This window comes from Atractosteus spatula, chromosome 4 (genome assembly GCF_055471065.1).
Source record: "Atractosteus spatula isolate fAtrSpa1 chromosome 4, fAtrSpa1.hap1, whole genome shotgun sequence".
In the NCBI taxonomy this organism is placed as follows: Eukaryota; Metazoa; Chordata; class Actinopteri; order Semionotiformes; family Lepisosteidae; genus Atractosteus; species Atractosteus spatula.
Window position 1 is genome coordinate 12,402,746 of NC_142709.1, and position 18,835 is coordinate 12,421,580.

Here is an 18,835-nt window from a genome sequence, read left to right on the forward strand (position 1 = left end):
TTACTTAAAATATGCTTCTTTAAAATGCATGCATAGTATAATACATGCAACTCAATGGTGCCGGAACTCACAAGGATTATGTTTCAATCAAAAAGGTTAAAATATCTGCCAAAGCAGCTTTTGTTATGGGCTGTAATTACAATGAATTTGGCTGCTTTTATCCGAAACAATTTACATTTGTATCCATTCACCCAGCTGGGCTGATGCGCTTTGAGCGAAGTTCCAACAGCACTCCCTCCTCTCAGGATTTGAGCCCAAAACCTTAGTGCTAGGAGGTCAGAGTCCGCAAACATGTCTTTGTACCGATGTCAGCTGCAGCATAAGATTGTTGTCCTGGTACAAGTCCAGAGAGGTGAGACCAGCAGCATCTCTGGGCTTAAAGGAATGCTCTGGTCTGACAAGCTAAGAGAACTGCACCTGTTCACTCTAAACAGAGAAGAAAATAAGGGGGCTGTTGCTACAGTATGCCCTCGCTCGTCACCTGTGTGAGCACCGTGACAACCCATTTTTCTCATCATAAACAGCGGTTTTGCAGCTTTGTAGGCATTTTTCCTGACCTGCAACTGGATTTCTTTCTATGGTCCTGTCAGTTCACTGCACTGAGGTGCCTGTAATCTGCAGTCTACAAACCACAACCGAGAGGACCAGACACACAGCCTTTGGTGACATCCCAAGCTTCACAGAGTCTCACAGGGAGAAGTGTTAATAACCATAATCCCATACTGGAAACCTACTGTATAACCAGAGAATAAAGAACAGTAACCTATATGGTAAATTATTAAACATAACCTAGAAATCTTCATGTGATCACACACCAATCATTAACCTACGAACACCATAAACCACAATCATCACCCATAACCATAAACCCTGATCTATAACCATAACCAATAACATAAGCCTGTACCATGTAACCTGTCTGGCTTCTCTTCCATGTACAGCCAATGGTTCATTAGTTTGAAGTCCCCTCTGGGAATATGAAACACTCTGATTTCCCTTTTGGGAAGCTCTCAATGATCCACTGAGGCCGGGGGTGCTATCCCCAGGCAACTGATTCAGGAATTACTCCCTACTACCATCTCTTGCAACGCAAGGGCCTACTCGCTGTGGGAGCCCACAAACCTTCACTTGTGGACATCCAGTTCACAGGATGCCGAAGAGTCATTTCACTGCATACTGCTGTGACACTGGAGCATTGCTCCTTTCCCCAGTGAGTCACCTGGTCTAGACACCTCAACAGCCCCAATCTGCACTGGGATTTGTAACCGATAAAACAGTATAACGGTGTCCCCTTCCGGGGCAGATAAAACCTAACCTGTCTCTCCCACCTGATTCAAGTATTCAAAACCCTCTAGTGCTGTGGCCAAGGCAATCTGTTGGACTTCTTCAGAAACAATACTGAAAAATCAATTAGAAGACACAAGTGGAAACTATAGGGAGAGCATTTAGAACTGAGAGCTGAAGGCAATTTCTACCCCAGAGATTGGTGATGTTTGAGGTAAGCTACCAAACCATACTGTCACAGATGATTCCAAGGCTTCCCAGATCACCTATCTGTCACAATCGTCATCCCTCCTTTTAAGGGCGCTCCGACCCTTTCGTATTTTAGTTTATTACGTGCACCTCTCCCCAGTTTTGCCTGTTATTATTTAAGCCTGACGCTCTCGCTATTCCTGGCTCAGCATTGGAAGACGGACGCCCGGAAGCCCGCCTACCAGCGGGTCCAGGAGAGACCCAACAGCATCGGCTTCCTCACGGCATCCTGACCGTCTGAGTCCAGGCCTCGGAGCGCCTGGCCTCGTTATCCTATTTTCAACTCCTTGTTCCTGTTCCAGATCCTATTCCGGATTTTAATTTTGTCTGTCTTGGACGGTTCTCCCGGCACCTGGACCCTGGACTGCGCCCTGGATTTCCCCCCTTGGACTTGTTTGGACTTGTTTGCCTGCGCCACGCCCCCCGAGCACCGATCACCGTCGTCACGCCCCCCTGTCTGTCAACCCGTCCTGATCCTCATCGTGTTTTCCCTGTTGTCCTTCTCCACTTACTTCCGGATTATACCGTCTGCATAGGGTCCTAACTACACACTTCACGGGAGCCTCCCATTACACTATCTGTATCGTAGCTACTGGCAACCAAACAAGCTAGTTGAACCTGACTGTATTCTGAGTATGACTGCATTCTGTCACCACATTACAAATGTATAGGATGTCCATAATTATGGGACTCTCTGATTATGAGATTCACTGCATAAATTATTTTACTATATATATACAAACAATTGTCATTTTGTAATTCAAATTGATTTCTTTGATTCATTAAGGGATACTGAGATACTGTACAATGCACAGCAGTAAAGAAATTTTGTCCATGACTTCAAAAAATAATATAATAATAAATATAATATTATACTATTTTCAAAGAATTTCTATGACATTTAAGAAGTAGTTTGTTTTGCTTTGGTTTTTTTCTGCTATATATATCCCAGAAAGCCTTTTCCATATGCCAAATTAACAGAATAACCTTGAGAACCATAAATATAACATTACGTTCACAAAATTGCTCATTAAAATCTGTAATCATTAAGTTAGTCTTCATCCGAAGGCAAAATACCCATATACAGTATGCCAGTCTCAGCAGCTGTACAAGATTGTCTACTGCTATATTCTTAATCTGGTTTAGAGATGAGGTGTTTAATGCAATACTATTTTTGGTGCAGCTAAAAAGGTTTAAAAATGCTACTGATGTGATTTGTCTCAAATCAGTAGTGGTTTAAAGGTATAAGGTTTCTACCACTAGAACAAGTAAAGTAAAATCTAAATTGCCTACATAATCCTCAGAAATTGCATTGAAAACTTGTTTAAAGCACACAATGAAACAATATCTCATTATGATCTTGACTTAGCATACACTGTACAGGTGTGCTTAACAAATGTACTTTTGCTATGAGTCAAAAACCTCATTCAGTTTTAAACTCTGTCACCTGACATCAAGCTTAATATAAAGCAATTACAAGCTATTTGAGAATATAAACGTTAATAGCAAGAGCCATTTGATCTCGTCAAACTCTCTTAAGACATTCTATGACCGTGTCATGCCTAATTTTCAGAAGATTCTAAATTCAGCTTTCAATGCTGTAATTTCCAAATGTAACAGCAGCTATATCTCCTCTACTTTACCTATCACAATTCAAAATGAATGAATACTCTTCAGGGCTTACTGTTCTGCTGTAATGAACATTCCCCATGATGCTCTTTGTTGGAGACAAGTAGGTTTCACTAATTTCTCACCTATTATGGCATGTTTAAGATAATGGATATTTCTTTTACCTCTCTTCTTCATGGACTGGGCTGAAATCCTCTTCATAGACAACACAGTGACTGGGAGTAACGGTCTCTCTCATTTCAGAGAAGCCCTCGAGTAGCCTCAGCCCACCAAAATTGTTGGCCACAGCTTTAGATTTCCTGTGGCTCTGGTTACTCTGGGCTCCCTTTTGTGTTAGTTCCACTTCTAGGTTGTTCTTGTTTTCCAAGTACATGTCTGCAGGAACATCAAATTCTGGCACCTGTAATGAGCCAAAGAGAAACAGAGAAACAGAAATTAAAACGGGTGGGAAACAAAAATTAAAGCAGTGTGGATCTAAAAAATTACGTGAAAACTTCCAAGACAAATTCTGTGAGTGTGCACATTACAAAAAATATATAATATGCGCAATCGATGCACTTTTTTTCTACATTTTCATGAAATGTGTTTCTCGGGCTTTTACTAGGAAACCCAATCCTTCATAACGCATGATTTACATACAGTATCTCATCCATTGTGACAGTGGGAAGGGATTTCCCATTGTGCACCACTAGGGGGCCCTCTAACTGTCCCCCCCTCGCTAGCTAGTTCGGCGTGAGAATGTATATCAGCACCGCCTGGGGTCTTCGTTAGAAACCCTGTACTACATTCTATGTCTGGGTGTCCTGTTCTATACTCCTACATGCTCTTGTGTAAAGACGTGACCCCCCTCTTCTGAGTTTTAAGTGTTCTTCATTGTAGTTTCCACCTGGGTCCAGAAGTTCATATTTCACTGTTGAATCTCAAGCATTCCACTGGGTAGACTTTCTGAAGTTGGGGCTCTGAGGATATTGTATACGTGAATTCGGACCCTTCTTCTCTTAAGCCTTCTCTATTCAAGGCTATACCACAAATTAAGCCAAGCGATGTACAGTATCTGCTCGCCCTTCTCTGGAGCGGTTCTGTACATCAGGAATATCCTTGCAACACAATGTCCAAAATAGTACACAGTATTCTAAATAAAGTCTTACCAGTGCAATTTACGGTTTTAACATACAGTAGCATCTCTTAAATTACACATTTTGAGCTCTACGTTCTAAGATTGTATTTTTTATCCCCCCTCAAATTGTATTGAAGATGTAAGGGATGTCAACTTACATGCCTATGTGGCTTCTTCAAGATCACTGTTTCCCATTCTGGATGTATAATGGATGGTTCGCTCACTGTTTTCCATCACTATATAAATCCGCATCAGTGACGAGCAATGAAACTGTTACCTTTATGTTAATAATCTAGCCTACTGCACACCTTCCTTATCCCTAATAATTAGATCTAAGAAGGGAGACTACTATTACAATACGCACTGTACTTAATATACCTAAGTGTATAGATGATGTCAAAGTGTCATTAAATTCTACGTCAGACTCGTGGAAAAAATATAGTATGTACAGTACAATCAAAAACGTAGCAGGCTAATGGATGAGTAAATATGAAATGCTTTGATCTAGCAACCTAGTATTCCTGCAGTGTTGCACAATGCACGTGAAATACCTGTTCTCTCTATAGCAGTTGAATTTCTGTGAATGTGGTCATGATCCACTGCCAGTATCATTCACAACGAAGGAGTCTCCTCAGCAAGACCAGAACACGATCTTTAAGCAAGTTTTTAAGTGTTTTTTTTTGCTAAATTGTTTTACAAACTAAAACGTGTCTTAAAATTTCATACAGTAAAGATACACGGTACGGAACTAGAATTGATTGCATTAAGAAGTTTTATATATGCTCATAGCATCTGTACTAGGTTTCCTAAAACAAGAAGCACATTTACAGCAACAGGCTGTACTGTACCGCTCCAAGCAATTTCTGACATTTCATTGTGTATATACTGTACTTCATCACGCTGGAGAAAACCAGGTGACAAACTGATATTGTAGAATTAACGTAGACGTAACAACCTCAGTAAATAAAATACGTTGGAATTTACAGGTGATAAGGTTCGGAATTGAAACTAGGCGCAAACATTTAGCTTTAGCTAGGAATCTTACAGTATTAAATAGGTTCGCTTCTGGAGAATATAGCTCCACTTTTAAGAGTGTTGGTGTTAACTTCATGATCTTTGAGCAGACAAAAAAAAAAGAAACCCTGTCAGGAGAGGATGACTTTAAAACTAAATGATTTGAAGGCTTTCCGCTGGTCAGCGTTCGAGATTTTGAGCAAAAAGAAACATTTGCTGTTCCACTGTAGCTGTTTTTGAATATAGTCGCAGGGTACTGCCATTATAGCCGAGCTGACTGCTCTTCTAATCAACGATCTAAATATGTAAACAGCTTGTGGGCGATAAAAGCCTTTAAATTCAGATTGATTGGCCTAAATGCGTTGCGTTTGATATTTCTGTTAACCTATTATTTTACACTACAAATGCTTTTTGAAGGGTATTTAGATATTATCTGTAAAATAAACGTCTGATTCGGTTCTCCCTTCGGCATTGAAACAAGGTATACAGTGACACCTTGTGTAAAGATCGTCAATTACAAAGTAAATACAGTGTGCCGTGCATGTTGACGGGGCTTACATGAACTGTTACTACATACATTATCGAGAGAAGAGGAAAAGTATTTTCCCAATGAAAGGCCTAAAACATATTTGAACCTTCAGCGCTGGCATCCTCATCTTGAGAACCCATTCCAAAGTGAGCCTAAGATATTTTTTGAGAAAAACTTGTGCTTTTTTTAAGTTACCAGCGAGGTTCAAGCTTTCGACTTTGCAATCGTTTTCTGTTTTATCACTATGGTTTGTTATGGTAGTTTAAAAAGCTCCACAATCTAAATAGAGACATTCCTTATTAAATGGTTAGACAGCCGTTTTTTTAAACCTTTGCACAGCTTTCAACTCTTGAAGTGTTTTGAGGCTGAATTGTGAAAGCGGGTTAATAGGAATTCTCCGCTGGGACTATAATTTTTTTTCTAAGTCTCAATTCGATTTTTTTGTAAGGAGGTGACTGAAAATTTAGCTATACTCTTTAATAGAAGTTTTAAATAACCCAGGTAGTAATCTTTTGAATTAAGCCCTAGAGCAACATACTTAAATAGAAAGGGAACAGCTTGCACTATCTTGTTGAAAGCAGACTACCATATATTTAGTCTAATTGAATTTTCTTTCCAGATGTTTTTTTTTAATTAAGGATTGTATATTGGCACATGGTGATTATTCTAGATCAGGTTTTCTCATATAGGAGATAATTAAAAAAAACAGTTTACAATATGGTGTTGCTGTGACAAAGAATGTACAGTATACCTCCTCCTGATAGCTCTCTCAGATGAAGCCTTCACCCTGTAATTCTTTCCAAAGCGTTACCGTTTTTCAATATATTAACTCATCACTACTTATGAAATCTAAACCAGAAGTACAGTATATGGATTAAGTTCAAGTTATTGCGATGTGTCGTCGATCTTCAGTGACACCAACAGCTAAAAACGTTTAGAAAACCCATTTTCCTTTCTGACTCGTTTAGTTTTATTTGAAATGAACACTCACTGACATGGCCTCCGTGGCCTTGCACTGGTAGTCTGAGCCATCTATTCTCTAGGAAGAGAGCTGTGTAACAAAGTTAATAACGATACTCCCCATGGATATTTGCCTGTGTTCTTTGTAAGACAGAATTTATTTCACCTTTTACAGAACAGTTTTAGACAGCCTGCCCCCAGAGGAGGAATGTCAAAAAGCAGGATGAACCATAAACTCAGTGGTGGTGTTGCACAAATTAAACTTCCACGCTGGACCAGCCAATGAAATAATGACTAGAAAATATATTTGACGCTGACAGCCTTCCATCAGGCTGGCCCTTCCAATTCATAAAAGTGTTTTTTTTATTTTATTTTTAACAGACTCTAGAGACTGACTCTGTGGAACCGCCAGAATTCTGTTCTCCAAGACAAAGAGCGAAATAAAACCAAGAAAAAACAGAAACCTGGAAAAAGCTTACCTGTTTTTTAAATCTATCAAAGCAAAAGTCAGTATTAAATGTAGATCCAACATCTACTGACATAAATATAGTCGATTGAAGGGCTGTTATGAAACTACCATAGAAAGAAGGTGGATTCACCAGATGCATATATTTGAGGTTTTTTTAAACGAGTGTTAAATGAGTTAAAGCAGCCCAGCATTTGTTGACTTTAGACTGCATTTTACTGCTTACAGGAAGAGCACCAGAGTCATTTTGACAGTATACAAAGATAATCATTGTGTGGTCTTTCTGTGGGGTGTCTCCGAGTTCAATTGCCAGTTTGAATATGCAATTATTTCTCCATTTTCATGTTCATTCAGAAAAGAAGCTGGTGTCCCCTAAGGGGGGAAGAAAGTCAGGCCTTGCATAAAATTCAGTTACGAGCATGACATCTTTATGAAAGGGTAATCAGTTTTTCTCCTTAAATCAAATATATAATGAGATATTAGCTTCCCGATTGATTTCCATGTATTTTAACTGTGACTAATCATTTAAGATGTGTTTGCTTAAAAATGAAGGATTTGAATAATCAAGAGAAATGGCTTCAGTGTGGGTGAGCAAACGGAAACTTCTATGTTCGGTTTCAAAAGAGAGAGTCGCAAGAAGAGACAAAAGGGAAACAAAAAGCTGTTTGTAGTGCTACAGGGAGATTAAACTCTTAAATGGTTTCTGCAATAACAGGATTAGGTTCTAAATTCCCATTGGCCACATTCATAATCCTTTCAACATCAATATTGCTAGCATCAGACGTTGTAAATTCCTTATAGCTATATTGAGTGAGATATAAAACTACTAACACTTTTCAGGATGAAGTTTCAGCATTTTATGTAAATGTGTAAGATCCTTTCTCTATAAGAATTGAGCTGTTATTTACAGGGTGAGGTTAATATGGCTTTAAAAATACGAAACATACATACTGTAACACCAATGACTTTAGTGCAAAAATTCACCCACATCAACTCTTGCACTTTAATTTCATCTGGATAAACTAAATTTGTTGTAGACCTTTCCTTCTTGCTTTCCAAGGTGAAATAAAATGTCAATTGCGATTTCATCAAATTCATACTTACCTCATTATTTTTTCCATGCAATACTTTTATCTGCAAAATGGAAATTAAACCTCTGTCACAAGCATTTTATTCCTTTTCCGCATACAAACATTTTATTCCACCACTGGCTGACTTCTTTTTGCGTTGTGCAAAAGAATACAATGTATTTTTGTATTTCCCCCCTCTGGGTTTTCAATTCCGTTTCAGGGTACTCTTTCTGATAAAACAGGAATTCCAAGACTCTGACAGGCTTGTAGATGAAGTATTAAGCTCTTTTAATACCTCAGCTCTTAAGCCATTGGTACATAATGCACTCATACGATTACAGTCAGCAGCTGCTAATCCACTTTACCAAGGAAGAAATTACTAATACTATCAGAGAAAGACATTTCATAATAAAACTCCCAAAGATTATATCCTGATAATAGCAGTAGTGAAAATAAAAGGCTTTTCTTTTACTAATTTCCAAGCTTCCAAGCAATGTGTTCATATTGTTGTTTCATTGTTTATTCCATGCCTGTTTAAAAACACAATGAACAAATAGAATGTGTGAATGAATAAAGTTTCCACTAGCCATTCCCGGTTACTTATTGATCAGCTACTCAGCAATTTGCAGGAGAAATTGATGAAGAATCACTGTGATTCTGTGACTTTAACTGGTGATTTATAAGCACACAGCTTTGTTGACAGTTTTGAACATGAATGTACTATACATACTGTGCATCTCTTGTTATATGCATCAATTTGGGAAAAGAAATTGAACTTATTGTCAGTCAGATTTATCATTGGCATGAAACCCAATCAATACTCAGCTCCATTTTGCTTTGAACGTTGTAATAATGGTCACAATTAATGGAAGAACTGTAATGAAATAGAAGTGCCTCACTAGTCAGGATTGTAAATCAGCCAATAGCTGATATATTGTCATCTCTTTTATGTGATACTGTAAATTGACATTGAATATGAATGTGATACATTGAACTGGATTTAATACCCATAATTCCTCATCACACTTTAAGCTTTAATTTCCTGCACTTATCCCTTAAGATCACAAGAATTCAGAAAATACCTTGTTTTTCCATAAAACCAGAGGTCTATGCAGGATTATGTAGTTTGGCCTGAACTCACTATATGGAGACAAGACAACTAAGCAAATGACTTTTTCAATTATTTAATTAAAACAACAGCATTTAACCTCATTTCTCATTTCATAATGGTGTCACAAAAATAGTAAAACTGCTTATTTAAAAACAACTTTTTGTTAACCTCGTATCAGGATAAAATAGTGCCCTGACCTTATTTTAATAGAGAAATGAGGAAATGGGAAAATTGCTGGCCTCCTATCAAATGTTTCACTCATTTCATGCAGACATTCAGTAAGTCAACTGCTCAGAGTAACCCAATGGCGTGATTCACTTTCATATCAGTTGTGAACTGAACAATGAGTTAACACTAACCCTAAACATGAAATTTATTCTGCAGATGCTTGTAATTAAAAAATATTTTTTGTCACAATGGGATTTTCCCCCAAATAAACTGGAGACTAACTTGAAGTCACTGTGGTCTATTTACTGTACCAATATGTCATTTTTTTCTCCTATAAAAAAAATGTCAGCTGTGAAATGTTATTAATCTGTATTTTTTAAATTTTGTTTCAGACTCAAAACGTCTGCAGATGTAATAGTTATGGATTTGAAGTAATTCTTAAACATTTGTTCAATTGAAACGTGAGTTAAAGGAAATTAGGAAGGATTTTGGTTGTACCGGTGCTATGGCAACACAAGCAGATTGACAGCAATTAGTGCTACAAAGTAAAACTAAAGAAACATGGATGTGAAAAGTTCTGCATAACAAACTTTATTTCTTCAAAGATATCACATTCCCATAACACCACTAAAACAACGTAATGCCTCCTGAAAACAATTACAGAGCATAAGACATGTTCCATGAAAATGAGAATATTAGTAAAGAGACAATAAATACCATAAAAACTCAAACATTTACCTTTAAATGATGAGAAAAAGGAGGGCAGTGATAATGATGATGATGATGGTGGTGACGGTGATGACGACAACGAGAACACAACCACAATTGCAAATATAATCAAATGTCCCATAAGAAACGGTAGAAATGTCAAGGGTGAGGGTAACAGGAGACGCAGTGAAACACAAATGTTGCCGTTTCTAAAATGACTGACACAGATCCTCAGATTTGCCTTGGAAGAAACATCAGTTGAGCTGTTCTCTGGCTGGGCTCTCAGGAGAAAAGGGACCAGTTTACTGCAAGGCAAAATCTTGCAGCAGGTGGGAGGGGCTTTTTCCAACTTTTCTACATTGACATAAAAAGACGAACTGCTTAGGGTTTTTCCTGTCACGTGATGCCTGATTACCAAGCTATGTTTTATTTGACCGGAATAGGCAGTTTTTCTTCTGCTAATCCTGAAGAGAGACCTGTAAACCACAGGAAGTGGCTGTGCTCTTTGCCTTCTAAACAAAACACAAATTGGGCTGCTTTTTAGGAGCAGTCTGTGAGATTTGCTTAGGTTAATTGAAAGTGAATCCCAATTCAAACCTCTGAATGTTGATCTTCATTGCCCTTTTCACCACTCCAGTATATTCAAGTACTAGTTGACATTTGTTACCTCTTGTGTGACAGATACACATAATGTTTGTACTCAGTACATATTAAGAGCATTCATCCAAACAAACCCCGAGTAACATTGAGATGACATGCTGGGAAGCTGCCGCTTGAGACAGTTTATGATTACTATTTGTGGAGTGTTTGTATTATTTCAGCAACAATATAAATAAGAAGGCTTTGTACAAAGTACAATTAGCTGCCTGTTGTGTACAAGTAATTAATAAGACGTTCTCTGTATAATGTATCTAGATATTATAGCATTATAGTTCTCGAGATTGAGCTACTGTAGCACTTCGTACAGGAAAATTTGCTTTTGCCATGTATTTCTGAGCCTTAGCAAGCGCTATTTTATTTATTGTATTTCTTTTGATACAAATATTTACATACACAGAACAAGTTGGTTAAACGTAACTTTATAATATCTAACAACCTAGGATAGAGGACCAGAAATGAAATTTCTGAATGTTCCCAGGAGGGTCTCATGTCTTTTGGTACTTGTTCCCAGTTAGTCTGTCTAAGTGTTTAATTAGCTGCGTAATTATAATACTTCTAACCAGGCGACGAGGCAATTTGTAGGTAACTGTGCCTTTAATGAAGAGAATGTCTTGTGCGCTCAACCTTAAGAAAAATCCTATACATGTCTCATTTAGAATATAATTAGGTTTAATGTTTAATTGACTATTCAGGTTGGAATAAAACCAGATGACCCAAGGCCCTCCAGGTTGAGAGTTTGAGACCACTGAGCTAGAGAAGTCTTTGTTCTTGACCCAAGGGCTACAGTGAAGAGACTATATAATGCCTTCTGGTGAAGAGTCACTTTAGAGAATGGCAGTATGGCATTATACTGTACATGTATGTTATATGGCATTATGGCATATATGCTGTACATGTATGTTTGGTTTTTCCTTTGCATCATATTACCCTGAAAATTACCCTGATGTAAAATTTAAATTGTATTATTATTTTTATTTATTATTATTATTATTATTATTATTTTTTGGGCTCATTTGGGCTCATTTAGCACAGCAATCCTTTCAGGGCCTTAACATTCACACCAAAGCCAATTTTCCCACAAGCCAATTAACCTGACAGTACTTTTTTGGACAGGGGTAGGAAACAGGACCACCTCGTGGAAAGCCCATTAAACACAGGGCGAGCATGCAGCCTCCACACAGATTGCACCCCAGGTGCAGAATTGGACTCAGGGCTTAAGCTCTGCAAGGTAGCAATACTAGCCACCATACCGCCTAAACCAGCATCGCTTTAAATCATTCTGAAAGTTTTCTAAACATATTTTTAAGGTCACTTTTTATTTGATTGAAAGTGGGCCAATAAACCACAAAATGCACTTTTTGGTAGGATTATAGTTTTTGACAGAGAGAATAGGAGGAGGAGGGTGAGTTTTAAAAAAAGCCATTGCACAAGACTCTTTTTGGAGAAAAACAACATTGCTTTGCACTGACTACCTCTGATCATTTTGTTTGAACCCTCTAAAAAAATAACAGATAAAAAATGATCGTCGTCGGATAGTTTTAGAGTATGTGCTCCCGTCCTTATTACGGATAAAAATGTTCTTCAGAAGAATGATCAGTTGCTATGCATGCGCATCATGACTACTATCTAAACACAATGAAGTCCTTTGAGTTAACAATCACCTTATTTAAAATCAATGGCTTTTTTTTCCCTACATCAGTGCTCGACTGCCGTGTTGCGATGCAGTGCCAGAAGGAATAAGTTTGTTCTTACGCCTGAGGAGCGTCACATTAGAAGTTGCGGCCGTAACATATGACAAGAAAAGAAAAGGGAAACCTTTCTTGTTGGTTGCACGTGGGGGGTCTGAATGGAATTCTAAACCGATTGAGCAGGAATTGCGTGATATATAATTTAAAAGCAGTGTAACACACGGAAACACGTACTTTATTCAGTCTGTACTCCTTATTAAAATCGTGAGGTAATTCATTTTACCTCAGGAATTGGAGCAGGAATTGCGTGATATATAATTTAAAAGCAGTGTAACACACGGAAACACGTACTTTATTCAGTCTGTACTCCTTATTAAAATCGTGAGGTAATTCATTTTACCTCAGGAATTGGAGCAGGACTTGCGTGATATATAATTTAAAAGCAGTGTAACACACGGAAACACGTACTTTATTCAGTCTGTACTCCTTATTTAAATCGTGAGGTAATTCATCGATCGAAAAATTGCTAAAATAAATTGAGAAAAGATGGAAAAACCATAAAATAATATGATTTTCCCAAAATGAAAAATACCAACCCTATGATTCAAGTTAGTTCTAATCCTGAAAATGTGATTGTTACGTCTTTACATACACAATTTCAGCTGGCGTTTGTGATTTTAACTATTGCTTGTGTTAAATACCGTTCGGTATTTTCTCTCCTGCAAACAAATGTGATTGTTTTCTGACATATTTAATTATCCATTGCAATTAATATCTACTCATTAGTTTGATTATTTTAGTTATGTCAAAATAAGAGGAGGGTGGTGCCTTGAAATATTTGTTAAGCTCCACAAAATGTTCACGGACAAGGCAGTCAATACAAATAAAAAAACTAACAACATACGGGGTGCGAAAGGATAAGTTTAAGTAGACCTTATCAATAACTTTGTAAACGTTTTCCACTTTAAAACACTACAACCCTGATCACTCCCTGGTTATACTGTAGATTGTAAACATTATACGATATACTGTATAAACAACTATGATATATATAGTAGTTGTTTATAAGTAATTCCCTGATAACAGTAAGGGATTCTATCTATATAAAAATATAGGATGTAGCAAGAATAGAAACAGGAGGACAAGCCCAGCTCTTTCTCAAGAAACAGATGGGTAAGATCCTTGGAAAATCTTCATCTAGAAATCAAACAAAATAGACAGGCCAAATAATGTCCCACTTTTGTCTCCAACTGTACTATGTTTCTATTGCAAGAATCCAGGGAAAGGCTCATTTTGCCCCCCTCCCCTCCCAAACTCATTCTTTCTCAGGGAAACAAGTTTGCTCATTAATTTCATGGAGACTGCACTATCCACTTAATCACATGAAGCCTTGCTGCAGGATCTCAGGAGGGAGGGAGTAGGCTGTCCTGGAAGAAGGATGCCGCATGTGACTCAGTGCTGTGCATCAGAGGATCCGTTTAAGAGTAATTAACAGAGCCCACATGGATCATCTGGAGCTGTTTCATCAGAGGACTTGTGAGATGAATCTGATTCTCATGTGACAGAGCACCAAACCTCTTGGGCTCGTGTACGTTCACTACATAATATCGTTCTTAGAAAACGTACTCATTTGTTTGCAAGAGCACATTATTTTAGCGATTCAGCTTGTATTAACATCTCAATGATATTTACTGTATAGTTTCCATAAACTCTGCAAAGGTTTAAAAACTTTATATTTACGGAAAGATGTTTTAAACTGAATTTTAAAAAGTAGTTACAGCACACGGGGTGCTGAAACTCAAAGAAAAAAAAAGAAAATAGTACTTCAAGACTCAGCAATGATTTAATCATGTGATTGTTTTCTAGAATATGTGAATAATCAAGATTGGTTTTGGTCTAAAGAAGTCATTGTTTTAATGAACAGAAGTTAAATTTTACAACTGTTACACAAATTTCACAACAGTTAAATTCTAACTGCTATTAGTGGTTACCTTAAAAAAAGCATGCATGTTGAATATGATAACATATAACAATATAACTGGACTGCATACAATACAAAAATGAAAATTAGAGATTTAAGTGGGCTTGTACAGGAAAACATCTATCCTATTAAAAATTTATGTTTCATTAGTATTTAAATATAAATGATGGCATTTTCATTAAAAAAATAACATTTTATTTTAAGCCTGAATAAATCCTCATATTTGGCTACTTTTTACAAAGTAACTAACTGATTAAAGATGTAAGCACAACAATTTTATGTCCTTTTTGGTTGTACTCTGCAGAACTCATTTATAATGAACCAGCAAACTGAACTAGTCTTCATTACCTTTTTAACTCGTATTTAGCAGTGAACTGATGCAAGGGTAACAGCTCCTTTTATAAATCCAGAATAACTATTAATCCCTTCCTGTCTTAGAATCCTTAACTTCTGTGAATCCATAGCTCAATTAGACCACACAGAAAGAATATAAAAGTTTAAAACATTTAAGTAAAAGAAGAAAGATACTCTGTATAATATTAAATTACAATGAAACCCAAGTTTCAGACCCAGTTCACATACTGTACATAAGCTGAAATAGAGAAAGGAAATGAAAAACAGACTTGCTTGAATACTGGTGGAAAATGTGTGTATATTACAGTTCAACCAAATGATCTACAGTACATGTGCAGAATTCAGAAGCTTGGATTTTTATAGAGGTATGGATACCAAACATCATTCTCATGAATGTAATGCAAATTCAGATAGTTGCCAGACATATTTGGGGAGGTTAGTAGCTTAGTACTGTTATTACATTAAAATGCACTGTTAACTTTAGCTTTTAAGTACATTATTCCACTTGTGCATGTCTCACCCATCACCATCAACTGAAGTACTGAACTTCTGGTGTCTGTTAATAAAGTTACTTCCTTTTATTGTCCCAGATGGAAAAATTGCTTTTCGGGCACGTAAAAGACATAACATAGCACACAGTGCATTTAACACATGAACATGAACCTGTAAACAAATAAGAGCCATACATGGATAACGAGAAAGAAAAAATATATATAAAGTAAAATGAACAATCTATGGTACAATATACTGTAATACAGTAGTTCAGGTGGGTAGCTGCGTCAGCATGCGTAGGATGCAAAGGAACAAGTAATAGGTTTATTCAATGCTGAAAAGAGGAGAAAGAAAACACAACGTAGTGTTTTCTTTCTTCTCTTTTCAGCATGGAATGAACCTATTACTTGTTGCTATAATACAGTGTGACTCTCGGCCCCATGTTGCCAAGCCTACCTCAACATCACCAGGCCCAACTACAGTGAGCAACAGTGAGTAAAGACAAGATGTGCTTCTCTGCAAGAAGGCATATTCCATGTGGAACTTGCATAATTTAATGCAAATACAATAATGTTGCAGAAACCAGGCATCTCCAAAATGTAGCACTTGGTGAAGTAACATTGATAATAATATTATCTGGATTTATAGTGTGATTTACATTACAAAGGAACCCAAAGCACTTTAAATACAGGAGATAAGCCACTTCATCCAGTATCTGAGTGACGTGCAGTAGCTATTATGTGCCAGATAAGGTAGAGAAATGAGAAATTGTTTCAGCATTTGAATTAAGGGGGGGACTTTATAGAGGCAAGATTGTACAAGCCTAGAGTGTAATTAAGCCAGGACAGGTTGGTTAATACCTCTAATCCAAATACTTCTAATCTAAACCAAAACAGGACAACATTTCCAATTGTCTTATCAGACGTATAGCACCTTTTACAACATGAAACTATGGTCACTATACTGAAATATCAACACTGCTTACCTTAGAGGTTTCCCATCTCTGTACCACTGTACCAACCAGGACCAGCCATGCTTAATCAGGCACGAAGGCAATACTGCTGTCATTAACCAGACATCTGAAACACTGAAGCAATAGGAAGGACCTTCAAAAGATCTTCAAAAAGCTGCACATTCAAAGAACCTTGCTTCATTTCAGAACATGAAGAAATGGGATTTTAAATTCTGAATGGATAAAACAGGACATGATAGTTTACAATGCCTAGAATGTAGCTTCTTATGATATGCACAAATAAGGAAACTTTGAAAATTAGGGATGATTGCACCATCTGGTCAAATCGTAATTACTCTGCTCAGCAATTAAACTATATAGATAAAAAAATCACAGAGCACTTGCAACACCATACAAAGGAAAAAAATGTGGTCTCCAACTAACTTCCACTCCTGTGAACACTACACCTATAGACCTAAAAATAAACTTCAATGGTGTTTAAAATGTCTTTGCCATTTTCTGTAGACCAAATTGTGCTAACCACTATCATTAGCATCAATTTCTTCTCAGAAAGATGTCTTTCAGCATCATTTGAGTATACTGTTCAGTAGAATGTATTGTATTTGGTTTGGCGGCTGCGAAAACTAATTCTGAATTGGCACACAGTTTCGCAGTTTTATACTACAACAGATGTCGATGGAACACGTCTATCCTGTTGTTCCACGTGGTCTGGTTTCTGTTGCAGTTGCAAATGTTCTTACTGTGATGCTGGATTCCGTGCTGGAGAGCGTGCTGCCATCTGTCTCAGTCTGCTGCCAATACCTCGCATTGATTTGGATCATTTCCAAAAGACTTCATGTCCTGCTTTCACAAAGCATCATGAAAAACAAACTCACTAACACTGCAGGCTCCAGGCATCTCAGTAACGAGCACGATTCTTCAATTCAGACCACGGAGAGTGCATTAATGCAATTTCAATGGTCATTTTGTGTGGGCAGCTGGCTTTAAAAAAACAAAACATTGGACACTCTCTCTTGAGGAAGTCTTGCAGAATACAGCCATCATCCATTCTTATCATCATCATTCTGTAGGGGTGGCCTAGCCATCACAGGCTTCTCTGCTTAAGGAGTAGTCAAGCTTTTTGCACAGTGACCTCAGAGAGCACATTCTACATTCTACTGATATCTAAAATATAATGTAGATATCAGAGGTGGAAGGTGTGCTTCTCCTTGAATGTTATAGTCTAGTCTCACTGCTGTCTTGTATGTTTAGTGCACTATTCTGACAGATGAACACTTTGGGTTTCATTGTGAACTGACTTGTTTTAGGCTCATTTAGAGTATTAGGATCATTTAAAGTACTTAAGAATATACTGTATACTGAAGTAGCTCAGGTGAGTAGCTGCGTCAGCATGCGTAGGCTGCAAAGGAACAAGTAAAGGTTTATTCCATACTGAATAGAGAAGAAAGAAAATGCAACGTTTCGGCTGTGGAGCCTTCTTTGGGTTTAAGGGCGAAATCCTTTAGGAATTATATTAGAACGACAACATCTGTAAAGGAATAGGAGGTGGTTAGAAAGCCTGGTCTTGGAACAGATCGATGTGAAGAGAAGGAATGCTGGTTTAGTAAGAGAAGGGGGCAAGTAGCCCAGGGAAATGGAGAAGGAATGACAAAGAGATCTAGAAATAGATTTAAAAGAAGGCAAAGTGGGTCGCAGCAGAAGTAGGCTGAAGTACAGTAGTTCGGGTGGGTAGCTGCGTTAGCATGCGTGGTCTGCAAAGGAACAAGTAATAGGTTTAGAAGGCTCCACAGCCAAAACGTGTTTTCTTTCTTCATTTTTTAGCATGGAATATACCTACAGTATTACTTGTTTCTTTAGAGTATACTGTATAGTATAGCAAAGGTAGCAGTGGCCACTCCAATGCATATATTTAGCCACAATAGCCAAATGATTAATTCCCAGGAAGGGATAGAAGGTATCAAATATAAACCTCTACCTCACATGAACCCCTCACTGTGGCAAAGAGTTCACATGCACAAAAGGGACAAGTTCCTGAAGAACTTTTTTACGGGCTGCAAGTGCAAAGATTTGGTTCCTGATGACTTTGGGGCTCACTCTTAGCTTGTGAGTCAAGACAGGTTCTAAAACTTTCGGTACATATGATTGCATGATTCCCAGAAGAGTAAAATTAAGACCTATGGAGAAAATCAAGCCAATCAGGATTAGTACACAGCTTACTTTCACACCACTTTAAACTTCAAAATTGTTGCAGTACATTCCTCAGACTGCAGCTTGCAGTTTCTTATTGAAGGAGTGGATCAGCCCTGGACGTCTGGGAAGATAGCCCATTTTCTCAAGTACTCTGAACAAACCTACTCTGCTGATAGTGTCAACAAGAGACTA

General features: G+C 37.6%; 1 protein-coding gene across 1 annotated transcript in view; it reads right to left on the reverse strand.

The window, feature by feature from the left end:
* The window catches only part of oca2 (oculocutaneous albinism II), a 133,091-nt gene extending 122,480 nt beyond the window's left edge, over positions 1–10,611 (reverse strand). The window contains exons 1-2 of the mRNA XM_088913271.1: positions 10,336–10,611; positions 3,327–3,562 (exon numbers count right to left, since the gene is read on the reverse strand). Of these exons, the coding sequence (XP_088769397.1) occupies positions 3,327–3,535 (209 nt within the window). The 5' untranslated portion in view covers positions 3,536–3,562; positions 10,336–10,611. The remainder of the gene's footprint in view (positions 1–3,326; positions 3,563–10,335) is intronic.
* Between the last annotated feature and the right edge of the window lie 8,224 nt (positions 10,612–18,835).